Source organism: Trachurus japonicus, chromosome 22 (genome assembly GCF_045865225.1).
Source record: "Trachurus japonicus isolate A0001 chromosome 22, Traja_1.0".
Taxonomy (NCBI): domain Eukaryota; kingdom Metazoa; phylum Chordata; class Actinopteri; order Carangiformes; family Carangidae; genus Trachurus; species Trachurus japonicus.
In genome coordinates, this window is record NC_140928.1 from 7300981 (window position 1) to 7318406 (window position 17426).

Below are 17426 nucleotides of genomic sequence, written 5' to 3' on the forward strand. Positions count from 1 at the left end.
TTTTATTACAGCTTAATTTGAAATTTTGAGCGTTACACCATTATATCCTAATAACAGTTTTTGATCGATTTATTTATCTCCTAATTTGACATTTGATGACTTATCTCTATGATATAAACAACATTATGCAGACAGTTCATCAGCCAATCAACGATAAAGAGGAAGTGGTTTAAGATGCCTTCACGACACACCATACAGCTCGTAATTTTCTATCTCCGTGATAAATAAGTAGCAGTCAAGCGGTAAAAACATTCAGTCTGAGCCTCCTATTTAAAACTTCGCTTCAATTATATTGAAATTTCTTGACAGGCACTTGGTAAAAGCTTAATTTTAAATAAATAAACGTATGGCAAAAATAACACCAGTTACTTTTAAAGAAACCACAAATGACTTCTCCCTTTTCCCATTTTACCGTCTCTCCGTGAACGCAGCATGTCCAGACCTGTGCAACTCGTAGACAAGACAAACGAAATGAGAAGATTTTTCTGAGTTTGTGCTAACTTTGCTTTGCTCGGCACAGTCACACTTCACCCTGAGGCGTCGAGATAAAACCGGTAAGTCGTGTTTGGTTTAGTATTTGAACTCATAAATGAATCCGGGACAGATCCTCGACTTAAATCGGCAGTTTTGTGATGCTAACACTTGATGCTAACTCCCGTTAGCTAACGTTAATCAACGGAATTAAAGTCTTGACCCGTTAATTTATTTCCTCACAGGAGAAACGCACGTTTTATGGGTGTAAACATGCGTGTGTTTGACACTGTATTTTAACATACACTAGTTAATGAAGTGACAGACAAAACAGAGTCGATTAACATCGACTAGTTTACCATGAAAAACCCATTTAAACTGCCTCATGTGACACACTGGCAGTGGGTTTTGACGGTCACTGTGACCAGAGGTTAACAATTATGTTTTATCAGCAGCCTGCAGGCAAAGATAACTCTTAAATTCATGTCTGTTCTGCTGTAGAAGAAGTTAAAGTAATGCATTAATAAAAGTAGTCCTCCAGCGTGCTGTTACAGGTGAAGAAACAGAAGATTTATATAGCACATTACATGTCAGAGACAACTCAATGTGCTTCACAACATAGACAAACTAGAAAATTTCCTCTCGGGAAATTTTGAATGGGCCGCGGGGCTACTGCCGGTTTTGCCATCTCTGTCAACATGGGAATCAAACCCACGATCTTAAGCGCAAGACAGAGCTGATCAGACAGACACATGATCATCGTTCTATAAGCACTGATATGGAGGAGCTGTAATCACATTAGGTTACCTGTGTGTGTGTGTGTGTGTGTGTGTGTGTGTGTGTGTGTGTGTGTGTGTGTGTGTGTGTGTGTGTGTGACACCAACAAGGTTTAACTTTAAAACCAGATTAAATCATGGTTTAAGTTTAAATTCTGTTGCACGTAAACTGTGTTTTAATCACATGAAGGTGTGTGTGTGTGTGTGTGTGTGTGTGTGTGTGACTGTAATCACATGAAGCTGGCTCTAGAGTCTGTGTGTGTGTGTGTGTGACTGACTTGTCACATAGTTAGTTAGTAGCTGCATCCTGTGTCAGTCTGATTTAGCTGTGTCTGTGTTTATAAACATTTAAACGAGCGCCAGGTGGATTGTTTATGAAGTTAATGAGCTCTGGCCTGAGGATCAAAGAGGTTACCACGGCGATAGGGGCCCCCGCAGGCTGAGACAGACAGAAACGTGGAGAAAAAGAGCCATTTTCTGCCTCTAAACCGGTCTCACATTTAGGCTTAGCATGACAAAACGGTAACTCCTATCAGAACAAAACACAGATCAACGTTGCTCTAAGGACTTAATGAAAATTTCGGTACGATTTGGTGTTTCTACAGTAAATATTTTGGCGACGCTGGCAGTTTTAAAACATCAGGCCGTTCTGCTTCTCTCAGAAAATATTTGTATTGGACTCAATGAGGAGCAGAGACAGACGTGGCCGCACTCAGAGGCTGATTCTGTCAATTCTGTAAGTCTCTCTGATATTTTGAGCACATGACATGAGAGATAACAAGTTTGTCTTACAAATTCTGAAAAAATTATGTCTGTAGAGTGTAAATTGTGGCCGTGGTGGCAATTTATCCAGAAAAAATACAGAATGTTTCTTCACTCTCTCCCACTCTAACCGATGACATCACGCACTCTGACACGAACATTCCATGCAATACACACCCATTATAAACTCATAATTTCTCCAAAAATGATCATGGTCATTGATCAGGGATTGATCAAAAACTATTTGACCTATCAAAACGTGGAGTAATACGACAATACACAAGACTTGTGTCTACTGTTTAAAGTTTAAATGGAGTCTCTAGGTGAAAGTATGCCTGAGCAGTAGACGTTTGTTAAACTCCAATGATTGGTCTTTTTCGCTCTTTTTTTTCCGCCCGTCCCATTGACTTACATGCAAAATTTTTGCGCAGTTTTTCGCGACTACGTCGCGAAAAATTCGTAAACTGTTGAGAAAAGTAATAGCACAGCGATCCTGATCAAGACGCACGTTTTGATATATAATATGTCCTGCAACTCTTCGAGTTGCAGGACTAGTAGCGAATCGAAATCTGGCCGGAAGTGGAAAAATAACTAGAAAAAGCATTTCCAAGAATGGAAATGGTGTGACTGCTGAAAGCAGCTGAACGCTGTTGCAGAATTAGCAAATAGTGCAAGCAGTGACCACCATACAAATGTTTGACTAAGGTCAGAATCGAACCCACAACCTCAGGGTCAGTAGACTTCCACTCTGCCTCTAGGCCACAGTGCACACACAGTGGCAGAGACTGTTGTCTGTTAATGATCTGCACTGTCAACATCAAGAAAGCTTGAGAGTCAAGCTTGAATGACTTAGAATGAAAATTTCTGTGAATTTCAGGCTGAGAGCAGCAGTTTCAACATGAAGCAAGTTATCAGAAGTCAACAGAGGACGACTGGGAAAATAATTCACTATAATTGTTGTTGAGGCAAGATTTGAACCAGCAACCTTCAGGTCTTCAGGCCAGCAAGCTAACCACTAGGCTACAGACAGAGACAGTATATGAGGGGCAAAGAAAACCTTTTATAAGAGGATCACTGGCTTCTGCTTAAAAAAAAAAGTAAGGAAAGTGCAGAAATTAACCACAAGTAAGTAGAGGACACTTTTGTAAAAATAGTGCAAGCAGTGATGACCATACAAATGGTTGACCAAGGTAGGAATTGAACCCACAATCTCATGGTCAGAAGACTTTGACTTTGCCCCCCGGTTGCTGACAGCTGGACATTGTATAATTACAGATTCAGCGCATTTAGTGTAAAACTCTACACTGGGATTCGATCACAGACTGGAGCATAGTCCTTGCTCACAGTGATAGCTGCTCTACCAGGTGAGCTATACCTATTATACCTTAACAGCTACACTGAGCTCCCAAGCCTTTCACCTCTGAGCCAGATGAAGAACGGGGCGGCAGCTTGTAGCACTAGTCCCTCCCCTGGAGCTGTGACACGTCAGCTCCAGTCTCCCTGAAACTGCCAGTTTGAGTCTGCCATTGGTTCACAGCAGTTTGAAGGCAGAAAAACTCAGAAATGCAATTTTGCACTTCCTTTTCTGCTGATATGTGCTCTAACACAAGAAAAATGCCACAGGAACATGTGAAAAGCTCAAAAAACACGATTTTCACGGGAGTGGGTCTTTATAAAAGCATCATAAATGAGCCATTAGAAGTTTGTCTACAAATCAGAATTTGAATGAAGTCTCTAGCAGAAAGTACTACATGAATGAGGCAGGAATCGAACCCATGACCTCATGATCAGTAAACCTTTACTCTGCCACTTCGCCACAGAGAGCACGGACTTAAGCATGTTGCCATTGTAATTTGATGATGTGCTGCAAATGGTGGCACTAGCAATTAATGCGTCTCTTAACGACCACCTGTAACCAATTGAGGGTGATGGAGGGGAGCAGAATTCAACATAACATAACAAGATTGCTCAGCCTGGATTCAAACTAGTGACCTTGGGGTTGGCAAGCGGACACCTTACCAACTGGACTACAGACAGAGTTGTGAATAAGAGAGGTTGAGACTTTGATGAATGTGAGATTTTTCAATGATGCTTAAAATAAAGAGAAATGAGTATAAATTAGCCACACCAAGTAAGAAGAGGACTTTTTTGTGACCTGTGACTATTTTTTGGTGAATTAAAATGATTTAAAAAGCACTTAACAGCAAGTTACAAAGTTGAGCTCCTTCTCCTGCTGTTGTGAAAAAAATGCATTGAGCTGTATGAGAGCAGAGAGCTCCCTGGCTGCATTTAAAAAATATTTTAAATTATTATCTAAGTCTCTTTGCATTTTTGACCAGAATTTTAGCCAGAAGACAAGTGTGGCTACAAAACTGGAGAAAATAATTTGTCTAGAGTTTAATTTGTGGCCATGCTGACAGTTTAGCCAGAAAAACTCTAGAATGTTTTTTTGCCTCTCTCCACTCTGACACCACTCTAGCTCTGCTCGTTAGACGCAACACACACACATTATAAAGCTGAAAAAAATCAGAAAAAGTTAAATATTTTAAAAAGTATAAAGAGTTAAAAAGAGAAAAGTAATGCCGATAAAGTTCAAAAAAAGCTGCACGTTTTGATATATGAATTGTTGAAATAGCACAAAGTATGAAGGACTAGAAGAAGACCGTAAAAAGGCGGAAGAAAATGGCCAAACAGAAGAACAATAGTGTGACTGCTTCAGCAGTCACACTAACTAGAAAAAGCATTTCCAAGAATGGAAATGGTGTGACTGCTGACAGCAACTGAACGCTGTTGCAGAATTAGCAAATAGTGCAAGCTGTGATCACCATACAAATGTTTGACCGAGGTCAGAATCGAACCCACATCCTCATGGTCATTAGACTTCCACTCTGCCTCTAGGCCACAGTGCACACACAGTTGCAGAGACTGTTGTCTGTTAATGATCTGCACACTGTCAACATCAAGAAAGCTTGAGAGTCAAGCTTGAATGACTTAGAATGAAAATGTCTGTGAATTTCAGGCTGAGCACTAACCATATGGCCACAGAGAACCTGAGTTACAATGAGCTTTATACTATGAGGAATCAAAGACTGTCCAATGACAGCTGAATAATTGGAATCAAAAGTCAAGCAATGAAGTGAAAAGACTGAGGCAGGAATCGAACCCATGACCATATGATCACTAAGCCTTTACTCTGCCACTCGGCTACAGAGAGCACACTGCTTTCAAAACTGTTGTCATTCATTGTAATGTGATGATGTGCTGCAAACTGGTATGAGTAATCAAGGAGATAACAAACACCTGTAACCAATTGAAGGCGGGGGAGGAGAGCAGAATTCAACATAACATAACAAGAGTTCTTCCCTTGGATTCGAACCAGTGACCTTAGGGTTGGCAAGCAGTTACCCTAACCCCTACACTACAGTGGAGTTGTGAAGAAGAGAGGTTGAGACTTTGATGAATGTGAGATTTTTTGTGAAAAAGTTAAATATTTGAAAAAGTATAAATAGTTAAAAAGAGAAAAGTAATGCCGATAAAGTTCAAAAAAAGCTGCACGTTTTGATATATGAATTGTTGAAATAGCACAAAGTATGAAGGACTAGAAGAAGACCGTAAAAAGGCGGAAGAAAATGGCCAAACAGAAGAACAATAGTGTGACTGCTTCAGCAGTCACACTAACTAGAAAAAGCATTTCCAAGAATGGAAATGGTGTGACTGCTGACAGCAACTGAACGCTGTTGCAGAATTAGCAAATAGTGCAAGCTGTGATCACCATACAAATGTTTGACCGAGGTCAGAATCGAACCCACATCCTCATGGTCATTAGACTTCCACTCTGCCTCTAGGCCACAGTGCACACACAGTTGCAGAGACTGTTGTCTGTTAATGATCTGCACACTGTCAACATCAAGAAAGCTTGAGAGTCAAGCTTGAATGACTTAGAATGAAAATGTCTGTGAATTTCAGGCTGAGCACTAACCATATGGCCACAGAGAACCTGAGTTACAATGAGCTTTATACTATGAGGAATCAAAGACTGTCCAATGACAGCTGAATAATTGGAATCAAAAGTCAATCAATGAAGTGAAAAGATTGAGGCAGGAATCGAACCCATGACCATATGATCACTAAACCTTTACTCTGCCACTCGGCTACAGAGAGCACACTGCTTTCAAAATTGTTGTCATTCATTGTAATGTGATGATGTGCTGCAAACTGGTATGAGTAATCAAGGAGATAACAAACACCTGTAACCAATTGAAGGCGGGGGAGGAGAGCAGAATTCAACATAACATAACAAGAAGTCTTCCCTTGGATTCGAACCAGTGACCTTAGGGTTGGCGAGCAGTTACCCTACCCCCTACACTACAGTGGAGTTGTGAAGAAGAGAGGTTGAGACTTTGATGAATGTGAGATTTTTTGTGAAAAAGTTAAATATTTGAAAAAGTATAAATAGTTAAAAAGAGAAAAGTAATGCCGATAAAGTTCAAAAAAAGCTGCACGTTTTGATATATGAATTGTTGAAATAGCACAAAGTATGAAGGACTAGAAGAAGACCGTAAAAAGGCGGAAGAAAATGGCCAAACAGAAGAACAATAGTGTGACTGCTTCAGCAGTCACACTAACTAGAAAAAACATTTCCAAGAATGGAAATGGTGTGAATGCTGGAAGCAATGCTGAATGAGCTGAAGAAATTGTTGAAAGAAAGAAAGAAAGAAAGATTGAAACAAGAGAGAAAAAAGAAAAGGACAGAAAGAAAGAAAGAAAGAAAGAAAGAAAGAAAGAAAGAAAGAAAGAAAGAAAGAAAGAAAGAAAGAATCAAACAAACAAAGAAGTAAAAAGACAGAAATGGAGTGAAAGAAAGAAAGAAAGAAAGAAAGAAAGAAAGAAATGGAGTAAAAACAAAGGAAGAGAAAAGGAGAAGAAAGAAAGAAAGAATCAAACAAAGAAGTAAAAAGACAGAAATGGAGTGAAAGAAAGAAAGAAAGAAAGAAAGAAAGAAAGAAAGAAAGAAAGAAAGAAAGAAATGGAGTAAAAACAAAGGAAGAGAAAAGGAATAGAAAGAAAGAAACAATCAAACAAACAAAGAAGTAAAAAGACAGAAATGGAGTGAAAGAAAGAAAGAAAGAAAGAAAGAAAGAAAGAAAGAAAGAAAGAAAGAAAGAAAGAAAGAAAGAAATGGAGTAAAAACAAAGGAAGAGAAAAGGAAGAGAAAAGGAGTAGAAAGAAAGAAAGAAAGAAAGAATCAAACAAACAAAGAAGTAAAAAGACAGAAATGGAGTGAAAGAAAGAAAGAAAGAAAGAAAGAAAGAAAGAAATGGAGTAAAAACAAAGGAAGAGAAAAGGAATAGAAAGAAAGAAAGAAACAATCAAACAAACAAAGAAGTAAAAAGACAGAAATGGAGTGAAAGAAAGAAAGAAAGAAAGAAAGAAAGAAAGAAAGAAAGAAAGAAAGAAAGAAGAAAAAGAGAGAGGGGGATGATAGATAGAAAGAGGTAGATGGATGGATGGATGGATGGATGGATGGATGGATGGATGGATAGAGAGGGAAGGATATAAAAAGTTACGTAAAATACAAATGAAGGAGTAGAAGAAAGAAAGAAAGAAAGAAAGAAAGAAAGAAAGAAAAAAAGGAGACAGAGGGGTTAAAAAATAGGGAGGGGTATAGATAGATAGATAGATAGATAGATAGATAGATAGATAGATAGATAGATAGATAGGACACATGTTAAAAGCTGCATCCTATGTCCTAGGCTCCACCTGTAATTGTACTACTATTAATAGAATTGGAAAGACTAAACGTCTGAACTTAAATTCATGAGAAAAATATAAATTGTTGGAGATGTTTACATCAAAAGTATAAAATAATTGAGAGCCTGATGAATTTGAGCTGAAAACCTGTGTGTGTGTGTGTGTGTGTGTGTGTGTGTGTGTGTGTGTGAGTCTGACGGTCTCTCTGTCTGCGTGTACATGTGCAGAAAGTAAAACTGTTAAGCGCCACAAAACTCCTCTCTCCCTAATGATCTGATTGATTGGCAGCCTGCCCTCAGAAGTTGCCATGACGACTACCATGCTTACATTTTACTGTGTGGAACAGTGTTGTGTTTGTGTGTTTGTCTGTTTGTGTATGTGTGTGTGTGTGACTGTGTGTGAGCGTCTGTGTGTGTCTGTCTGTGTGAGTGTGATGCCTGTGTTTGTGCGTGGACATCCTCTGTCAGTCTGGTTTATCATGTGTGTGTGTGGGGCTGTGTTTAAAAACATCTTAACGAGCGGCCAGGCTGCAGCTGCACTGTTCTATTTATAGACTTTGATAACGAGCTGGCCCCTACAGCTGGACCAACTGCACACAGAGCAGAGCAGAGCAGAGAGATTTGTGCTCTGAGCAGCTTCCCAAAACAGCCCAGAAAAAGAGAACCGTACCTCTTATTAGAATGTGGTCCTCCTGACCATCTGGGCAAGCAGACCTTCCTGAGCACATTGATGTGCATTAAATGTTTGTAGGGCAAAAACTTTTCTCAGGGTCGCAAGGTAGAAAAGGGGGGCATTTCTGCTTTTCTAAAAAAATCAGCTCCTACTTTTATATTGAAGTGGATGAGCCACTGGAGTGGGTCTAGCTGCACAATTAGGCTCACTGAGACAATTCTGTAAGTCTGTCTGCTGTTTTGAGCACATTAAATGAGACACAACAAGTGTGGCTACAAACCGGTGAGGAAATCATGTGTCTAGAGTTTAATTTGTGGCCGTGCTGGCAATTTATCCAGAAAAAATCCTGAATGTTTTTTCGATCCCTCTCACTCTAACGATGATGTCACTCACTCTGACCCAACCCCATACACACTCATTGAAAAGTGTGAAATTTGTCAGAAATCCTCAAAGGATTTATCTCAAAAACGGTGCAAGCTATGAAAAAGTTGTAAATACAGGATGAATACATTAGAAGTTTGTCTACAGCTCAGAATTTGAATGAAGTCTCTAGCTGAAAGTATGTGGACGCTTTAAAGGCTGAAAGAAGTAAGAAGATTTGAAGAGTTTCAAGACTGTTCCAATGCATTCTCTATGGGGAAAAAAAAATCAGAAATAGTTGAATATTGCAAAAAGTATGAATAGTTGAAAAGAGAAAAGACATAGCACACCTGTCCCGAAAAGGCTGAACATTTTGATATTTGAATTGTTGAAATAGCACAAAGTATGAAGGACTAGTTACATGACAAAGAAAGGCAGAAAATGGCCGAACCGAATAACAATAGTGTGAATGCTTCCAGCATTCACACTAACTAGAAAAAGCATTTCCAAGAATGGAAATGGTGTGACTGCTGACAGCAACTGAACGCTGTTGCAGAATTAGCAAATAGTGCAAGCTGTGATCACCATACAAATGTTTGACCAAGGTCAGAATCGAACCCACATCCTCATGGTCATTAGACTTCCACTCTGCCTCTAGGCCACAGTGCACACACAGTTGCAGAGACTGTTGTCTGTTAATGATCTGCACACTGTCAACATCAAGAAAGCTTGAGAGTCAAGCTTGAATGACTTAGAATGAAAATGTCTGTGAATTTCAGGCTGAGCACTAACCATATGGCCACAGAGAACCTGAGTTACAATGAGCTTTATACTATGAGGAATCAAAGACTGTCCAATGACAGCTGAATAATTGGAATCAAAAGTCAAGCAATGAAGTGAAAAGACTGAGGCAGGAATCGAACCCATGACCATATGATCACTAAACCTTTACTCTGCCACTCGGCTACAGAGAGCACACTGCTTTCAAACCTGTTGTCATTCATTGTAATGTGATGATGTGCTGCAAACTGGAGTAATCAAGGAGATAACAAACACCTGTAACCAATTGAAGGCGGGGGAGGAGAGCAGAATTCAACATAACATAACAAGAGTTCTTCCCTTGGATTCGAACCAGTGACCTTAGGGTTGGCAACCATCCACCCTAACCCCTACACTACAGTGGAGTTGTGAAGAAGAGAGGTTGAGACTTTGATGAATGTGAGATTTTTTGTGAAAAAGTTAAATATTTTAAAAAGTATAAATAGTTAAAAAGAGAAAAGTAATGCCGATAAAGTTCAAAAAAAGCTGCACGTTTTGATATATGAATTGTTGAAATAGCACAAAGTATGAAGGACTAGAAGAAGACCGTAAAAAGGCGGAAGAAAATGGCCAAACAGAAGAACAATAGTGTGACTGCTTCAGCAGTCACACTAATAACTAGGAAAAAATCCACACAATAACAGTAGTGCCCGGGCTTCGCCCGGGCACTGGTCCCTGCAGCTATTTCATAGCTGTTGGGACCAGTGCCCGGGGCGATTGCCCGCGGCCCTAATAAGCAAAGTAAAAATACAAAAATATAAACATACGTATAAACAGAGCAATATATTACACAGATATACAACAGGTGGATCAGTATGTCCCAACAGTTGTGACAACCATTAATGATAAATCTGTAGAACAACACAAAGTTTTGATTTACTTTGTATTGTTAAATATTAGCCAACAGGAGCAACTATCCAAATGAGACGATGATGTGAGGAGTTTAGAGAGGAACTATGTCTGTTTTTAGGGAAACTGCAAACAACTGTCAGGTGAAAAAAAGTACAGTTTTTTGCTCTTAAATGTCACATACAATGGAAATACTTTTAAGTTAAATTGTAACTGTATCCAGTTACATTCTGCTTCTGGTTTTCTGTAAGTGTTTCTGTTTTCCACATGTTGCATGTTATAACTTTGGAGTTTATAAAGTGGAAACTGTCTTTGCATCAAGTAAAATATACAATACTACATCACAAGATCACCCTGAAGAGTAAAAGGAGACATTATGTAAAACTAGAAAAAGCATTTCCAAGAATGGAAATGGTGTGACTGCTGACAGCAACTGAACGCTGTTGCAGAATTAGCAAATAGTGCAAGCTGTGATCACCATACAAATGTTTGACCAAGGTCAGAATCGAACCCACATCCTCATGGTCATTAGACTTCCACTCTGCCTCTAGGCCACAGTGCACACACAGTTGTAGAGACTGTTGTCTGTTAATGATCTGCACACTGTCAACATCAAGAAAGCTTGAGAGTCAAGCTTGAATGACTTAGAATGAAAATGTCTGTGAATTTCAGGCTGAGCACTAACCATATGGCCACAGAGAACCTGAGTTACAATGAGCTTTATACTATGAGGAATCAAAGACTGTCCAATGACAGCTGAATAATTGGAATCAAAAGTCAAGCAAGGAAGTGAAAAGACTGAGGCAGGAATCGAACCCATGACCATATGATCACTAAACCTTTACTCTGCCACTCGGCTACAGAGAGCACACTGCTTTCAAAACTGTTGTCATTCATTGTAATGTGATGATGTGCTGCAAACTGGTATGAGTAATCAAGGAGATAACAAACACCTGTAACCAATTGAAGGCGGGGGAGGAGAGCAGAATTCAACATAACATAACAAGAGTTCTTCCCTTGGTTTCGAACCAGTGACCTTAGGGTTGGCAGGCAGTTACCCTAACCCCTACACTACAGTGGAGTTGTGAAGAAAAGAGGTTGAGACTTTGATGAATGTGAGATTTTTTGTGAAAAAGTTAAATATTTGAAAAAGTATAAATAGTTAAAAAGAGAAAAGTAATGCCGATAAAGTTCAAAAGAAGCTGCACGTTTTGATATATGAATTGTTGAAATAGCACAAAGTATGAAGGACTAGAAGAAGACCGTAAAAAGGCGGAAGAAAATGGCCAAACAGAAGAACAATAGTGTGACTGCTTCAGCAGTCACACTAATGAAGTATTAACAGCATCATGTATTTGTTACAGTAAAAATGTCTTATTCTTGAAAAGCTAACACCTTAAACTAGTTTATTATTGATGTGTAGGGTGTTATCTGTGTTTCATGTGGTACTTTGAACTACAGCAATACTTTCTTTCTTTCTTTTTTTTTTTACTGCAAACAAAGGGGAGAAAAATACAGCTGTTACTATTAATATTAAGCTTATTCATGGTTCTGTTCTTTCCACATGTCTTCATAAGTCATGACAGTGTGATAGTGAGTCAGCAGCGCGCACCAGGAGCCAGAAGCAGGAAGCAGCCGACGAGAATTAGTCATTATTGATTTGATAATATTGTGATAAATCAGTCCCATCCGCTGATGTATCATCCTGGATGCTTTATTGGTCAGTAGCCGCTCTAATAACAGGAAGTCTCAACATCCGAGCTAATAAAATCTCTGTCTGCAGTGTTAATGGGAACACGGCAACTGTCACACTGACAATATTTCCAGCTCAGTATGTAGTCCTGTCACTGACAAAGAAAATGTTTTTTTTTATCATCAGAAAACGTATCAAAAACCTTTACTTGTGTCACGGGTTTCAAATAACCTATTTGGTTTATTATAACCTTAATTAAGAATTTAGTTAGAAATAGTAGCTACATCACTATGATGATTAGAAGAAGAAACTTTATTGCCATTGTACAACGAGATACAACAAAATTTTGTTTAGCAGCAACCTCATGTAGCAGCAGATAGTATCTAGCATAAAAATAGAGATACAATACAATAAATAACTGTATAAAAGTAATATCAAAATATATAAGAAGAATAGAAATAATAAATGACAAGTGCATAATTTAAAAAGAAAGAAAAAGAAGAACAGAAAGAAACAGCAGTTGCTGAAGTGGCCACATTAATACTGCAGGCTGGTGCAAATACTTTTCACAGCGATTAGTTAATTAACTGCTATTAATGACAACTTGACTAAGTTTGTTTTGGCCGTTCTTCTTTGAACAACTCAAAAACAGTAACACTCGTTCTGGGTCAAATTAACCCAATCTGTTCCTATTCTTTCCTTCTTTTCTCCCTTCCTTCCTTCTTTCCTTCCCTTCGTCCTTAGTTCTTCAACTTCCTCTTTTGATCCAATTGACCCGATTTGTTCCCTATCCCTCCATCTTTCTTTCCTTCCCTTTTCCCCTTCCTTCTTTCATCCCTTCTTTCCCTTCTTCCTTCCTCGAACAAATCTGTTCACTCCCTCCATCTTTCTTTCCTTTCCTCCCATCTTTCCCTTTGTCCTTACTTCCTTCCTTGAACGAATCTGTCCCCTCCCTCCTTCTATCTTTCCTTCCTTTTCCCCTTCCTTCTTTCCTCCCATCTTTTATTTATTTATTTTAATGTTTATTTAACAGGGACGATACATACAACATTGCCACAAAGAATGAAAAATGCGATGCATACAAGACGTCTAGCTTCAGCTAATTTGCAGTCTTTGTCCCTGTCCCTTTGTCCTTCCTTCCTTGAACGAATCTGTTCCCTCCCACCTTATATCTTTCCTTCATTTTTCCCCTTCCTCCTTTCCACAATCCTTTTCCCCTTCCTTCCTTCCTTCGTCCTTACTTCTTCTTTCCTTTTTGACCCAATCTGTTTCCTCCCTCCTTCTATCTTTCCTTCCTTTTCCCCCTCCTTCTTTCTTCCCATCTTTCCCTTTGTCCTTCCTTCCTTGAGCGAATCTGTTCCCTCCCGCCTTCTATCTTTCCTTCATTTTTTCTTTCCTTCTTTCCACAATCCTTTTCCCCTCCCTCGCTTCCTTACTTACTTCTTCCTTCCTTTTTGATCCAATCCTCCTTCCTTCTTTCCTCCCATCTTTCCCTTCGTCCTTCCTTCCTTCCTTCCTTCCTGCCTTCCTTGACCCAGGAGGACAACAGGAGGGTTAAACCAAATCATATCATTCAAATTAGATTTTTTTCTTATCGATGCTTCCTCCTCACATCCTGCCTCAGTTAATGTTTTTATCAATATAAAGAAAATTACGACTATACAAACTGATATTCACTTCTCCTCCTCTCACCTCTCACAGAGCCGAGCCGAGCCGAGCCATGGCCAACATCCAAATCCGGAAGTTTCGTGACGACGACGCGGAGGTGGTGAAGGAGATCTTCACCATGGGGATGAGCGAGCACGTGCCGTCGTCCTTCATGCACATGCTGAAGCAGCCGCTGACCCAGATGGTCCTCATGTGCACGTTCTGCGCCCTCATGACCAGCTCCAAGTCGTTCCTGCTGCCCATCCTCGCCGTCACGCTGCTGCTGGCCGGAGCGCGCCAGTTCGTCGTCTACATGTTCAACCAGTACATCGAGACGTCGCTCCGGAAGGACCTGGACGACATCGGCGAGACCTACTTGGCGCAGAAGGACTCGTGCTTCTGGGTGGCGGAGAGCGACGGCCGCGTGGTCGGCTGCGTGGCGTGCCTCCCCGCCGAGAACGCGCCGCAGTGCCTCGAGCTGAAGCGCATGTCGGTCGCGCGCAGCCACCGCGGGATGGGCATCGCCAAGGCTCTGTGTCGGACGGTGAGCGACTTCACGCGCGAGAGGGGATTCCCAGCGGTGGTCCTGTACACGTCCGTGGTGCAGACGGACGCGCAGAAGCTCTACGAACACATGGGCTTCCAGAAGATACGGGAGTTCGTCGTTCCCGAGGTCCCGGCCAAAGTCATGAACTTCACTCTGTTCGAGTACAGACTGGATTTACTCAAAGACGAGTAGAGCAGAGCAGGAGGGGACTGACAGGGATAGTTCACCCAAAATTGAAATTTCACTCATTATCTACTTACCCTGATGTGGACTAAGGGCTGGGAGAAGTTTCAGAGTCCTCCGTGGCTTCTCTGAGTTACAGGGGGTCTCGGCGTAGCAGTGCATGTCCATATAACGGTTGCAAATGGATACCAACTGACTGTCTTCGTAACAAAAAGACACACCAAAAAACATCCAAATACCTCCATGCTGCTTGTATGTACTGTCCATCTTGTATTGAAGCCCCGAAATGCGAAATTGTCCCAAAAAAGGTTTTTGTTTGTAGCGGAAGCTCCTCTTCCCAGTCTGCTACAAAACACATTACATACGAGCAGCATGGAGGTATTTGGATGTTTTTTGGTGTGTCTTTTTGTTACGAAGACAGTTGGTATCCATTTGCAACCGTTATATGGACATACACTGCTACGCCGAGACCCCCTGTAACTCAGAGAAGCCACGGAGGACTCTGAAACTTCTCCCAGCCCTTAGTCGACATGAGGGTGAGTAGATAATGAGTGACATTTCAATCGTGGGTGAACTATCCCTTGAAACTGGCATTTAGAGACTTTGTGAGATTCATCATCATCCATTCCATCCATCCATTCATTCATTCATTCATTCGTCCGGTTTATGTTTTCCCAGCATGCATTGCACTTACTGCACTTACAGCAAACCCGAACAAACACTCAGGACGGCACAGTGCCCACGAGGGAAACTGTTTGTTCCACATCCACACACTTGCAGTAAAAAGGTCAGACCTGTTTTGTTTTTTCTATTTGTTACACTCACACAGATGTTTAGTATTGTTTTCACATGTAACACATGTAACATGAGCGTAGGAACATTATGGGATGTCCTAGTTCCTGTTGTTGACTGAGTTCTGATTATTTCAGTTTGTGGAAAAAAAAACCTTGTTAATTTCTACATGAAACCTCAAATAAAACCATGTATCACAAGTTGCTGCTTTTTTTTAGTTTTGTAACGATCTTTGTTTTCGCCAGACAACAGTTAAAGGACAATTCTAGTCAAATTCAACCAGGGGCTAGTTTCCTAATATTTTAGGTCTAACAGAATGAATCTGGAGATTTTTTACTTTTTAATGTCTCCTGTTCTGCAGTAGTTGTGTCTGTCGCTGCATCGCCACAGCAGCGTATAATGGGAGCAGATGGATCTTAGGCTGTTGTTGTTGTTGTTTTCCATGTAAACAGCCCAAGATCCGTCCACTCCCATTATACGCTGCTGTGGCGATGCAGGGACAGTCACAAGTACTGCAGAACAGGAGACATTAAAAATAAAATCTTCAGATTCATTCTGTTAGACCTAAAATATTAGGAAACTAGAGCCCAAGATTGAATTTGTCTGGAATTGTCCTTTAAAATGTGTCCAAGCAAATTTCCGTCAGTAGAATTTCATGGCGTATTTAACATAGAAGAATACGTAATATTTCATTGAAAACATTTACATATGGAAGAAATTAATTGACTAAACTTATGTATCGTGTCATGGGTAGGTTGCACAGTGTGGGACATAAAAAGTTGGATTTAATTCATACAAACTGTCACAACATTACCATTTATCGTACTGACGGAAATTTGCTTTGACACATTGATTTGATCTTGTGATTGAGTTTCACTGTGGGAGCTGTGGGCACAGGGTTTTTACAAGGAAGAAGAAGAAGATGGGTAGAATAAAAAAGACAGTATATTTGGTTAACTACATAGTTGCTGATTAATTGCGTAAATGAGTTATTGCAGGTCTAGTTGTGAACACTACGGTTCCGCAGGTGTCTGACTAAACAATACAGCTACATATTCAGTTTCCCTTTTTCCCCCTGAAGCTCTGCGATGTGGTTTGAGAACTGTTCCACATTGTTTTTGTCGTTACATGTGCAGATACTCTGAAACTAAATGGCTTTCCAGTCTTTAACCACAGTGGTGCTGCCGGCCTGAAAGAGTCTGGCAGTGGCACCTGCTCCACCAGAGACGATCGAGGGAAGAGAACAAGCCCCGTCTTTATGAGAGGGAAACCTGAGGAGCTGCTGTGGGGGTTTAGTTGTGCATGCAGAGAAAGAAATGCAGCAGATGGAGGTTGTTATTTTTTCATTACAGCTCTAATGAATATCACAGTTTCATGTGTTTGTTGGAGAGTTAAATCAGGATACAATAGGGAAAGTTTGTCAACTTTTAAAATTTAACTTTATTGTCCTCATGGATACATCTGTGAACACAGAAAAAAAACATTCAGACTTTAAAATAATAAAATGAGTAAAACATTATTACTCAAACCTGACAAGTCATCTTTTTCATTTGTGTTATTATTTCCCTTTGTTTTCTATGTAAATATTGTTGATTTTCCGTAAATATTTCTTACTTATATCCTTCAAGGCCTACTCTTTGTTTTTTTACATGATATAGGGACTCAATAATCTTAAATATTGACGAGAAAAAATCTAATACAGAGTCTTTAATGTCTCTGAAGATATTATCCACCTGCATTTAAACCCTCTTACCTGTTGTCTGTTGACAGGTGAAAACATTAATATGCTCAAAATATTTTCACATATTTTTTTTTTTCCATTTGTGTTATTTCCCTTTGTTTTTTATGTAAATATTGTAGATTTTCCTTAGAGTTTTCTTATTTAAAACCTTTTTTTTTTTTTTTTAACTTTAAACAAATATTGCTGAGAAAAAAATTGATTACAGGGTCTTTAATATCTTTGAAGACATTATCCACCTGCATTTAAACGCTCTTACCTGTTGTCTGCTGACAGGTTAAAACATTAATATGCTGAAAAATGTTCACACATTACATTTTTACAGTGTTAAGAGGTTTTGCACCGGGTTCCCAGGTGGCTGTGGGG

The 17426-nt window shown here is 39.9% G+C and overlaps 1 protein-coding gene across 3 annotated transcripts; it reads left to right on the forward strand.

Moving 5' to 3' along the window:
- The first annotated feature begins 407 nt into the window (after positions 1–407).
- On the forward strand, positions 408–14573 carry LOC146963367 (putative N-acetyltransferase camello). Of its 3 annotated transcripts, none has more exons than XM_085767095.1 (2): positions 408–561; positions 13872–14572. In XM_085767095.1, exon 2 carries the CDS (start codon positions 13874–13876, stop codon positions 14537–14539), a length of 666 nt encoding a protein of 221 aa, XP_085623221.1. In that variant the 5' UTR covers positions 408–561; positions 13872–13873; the 3' UTR covers positions 14540–14572. The 3 variants fall into 3 exon arrangements, with proteins under 3 accessions (XP_085623221.1, XP_085623223.1, XP_085623222.1); XM_085767097.1 differs by having other exon boundaries at positions 416–554; positions 13855–14573; XM_085767096.1 differs by having other exon boundaries at positions 441–563; positions 13855–14573.
- Positions 14574–17426: the final 2853 nt, after the last annotated feature.

What these genes read in the sequence shown, in the direction of transcription:
- LOC146963367 (XM_085767095.1), top strand. Translation starts at nt 13,874, where the DNA reads ATGGCCAACATCCAAATCCGGAAGTTTCGTGACGACGACGCGGAGGTG.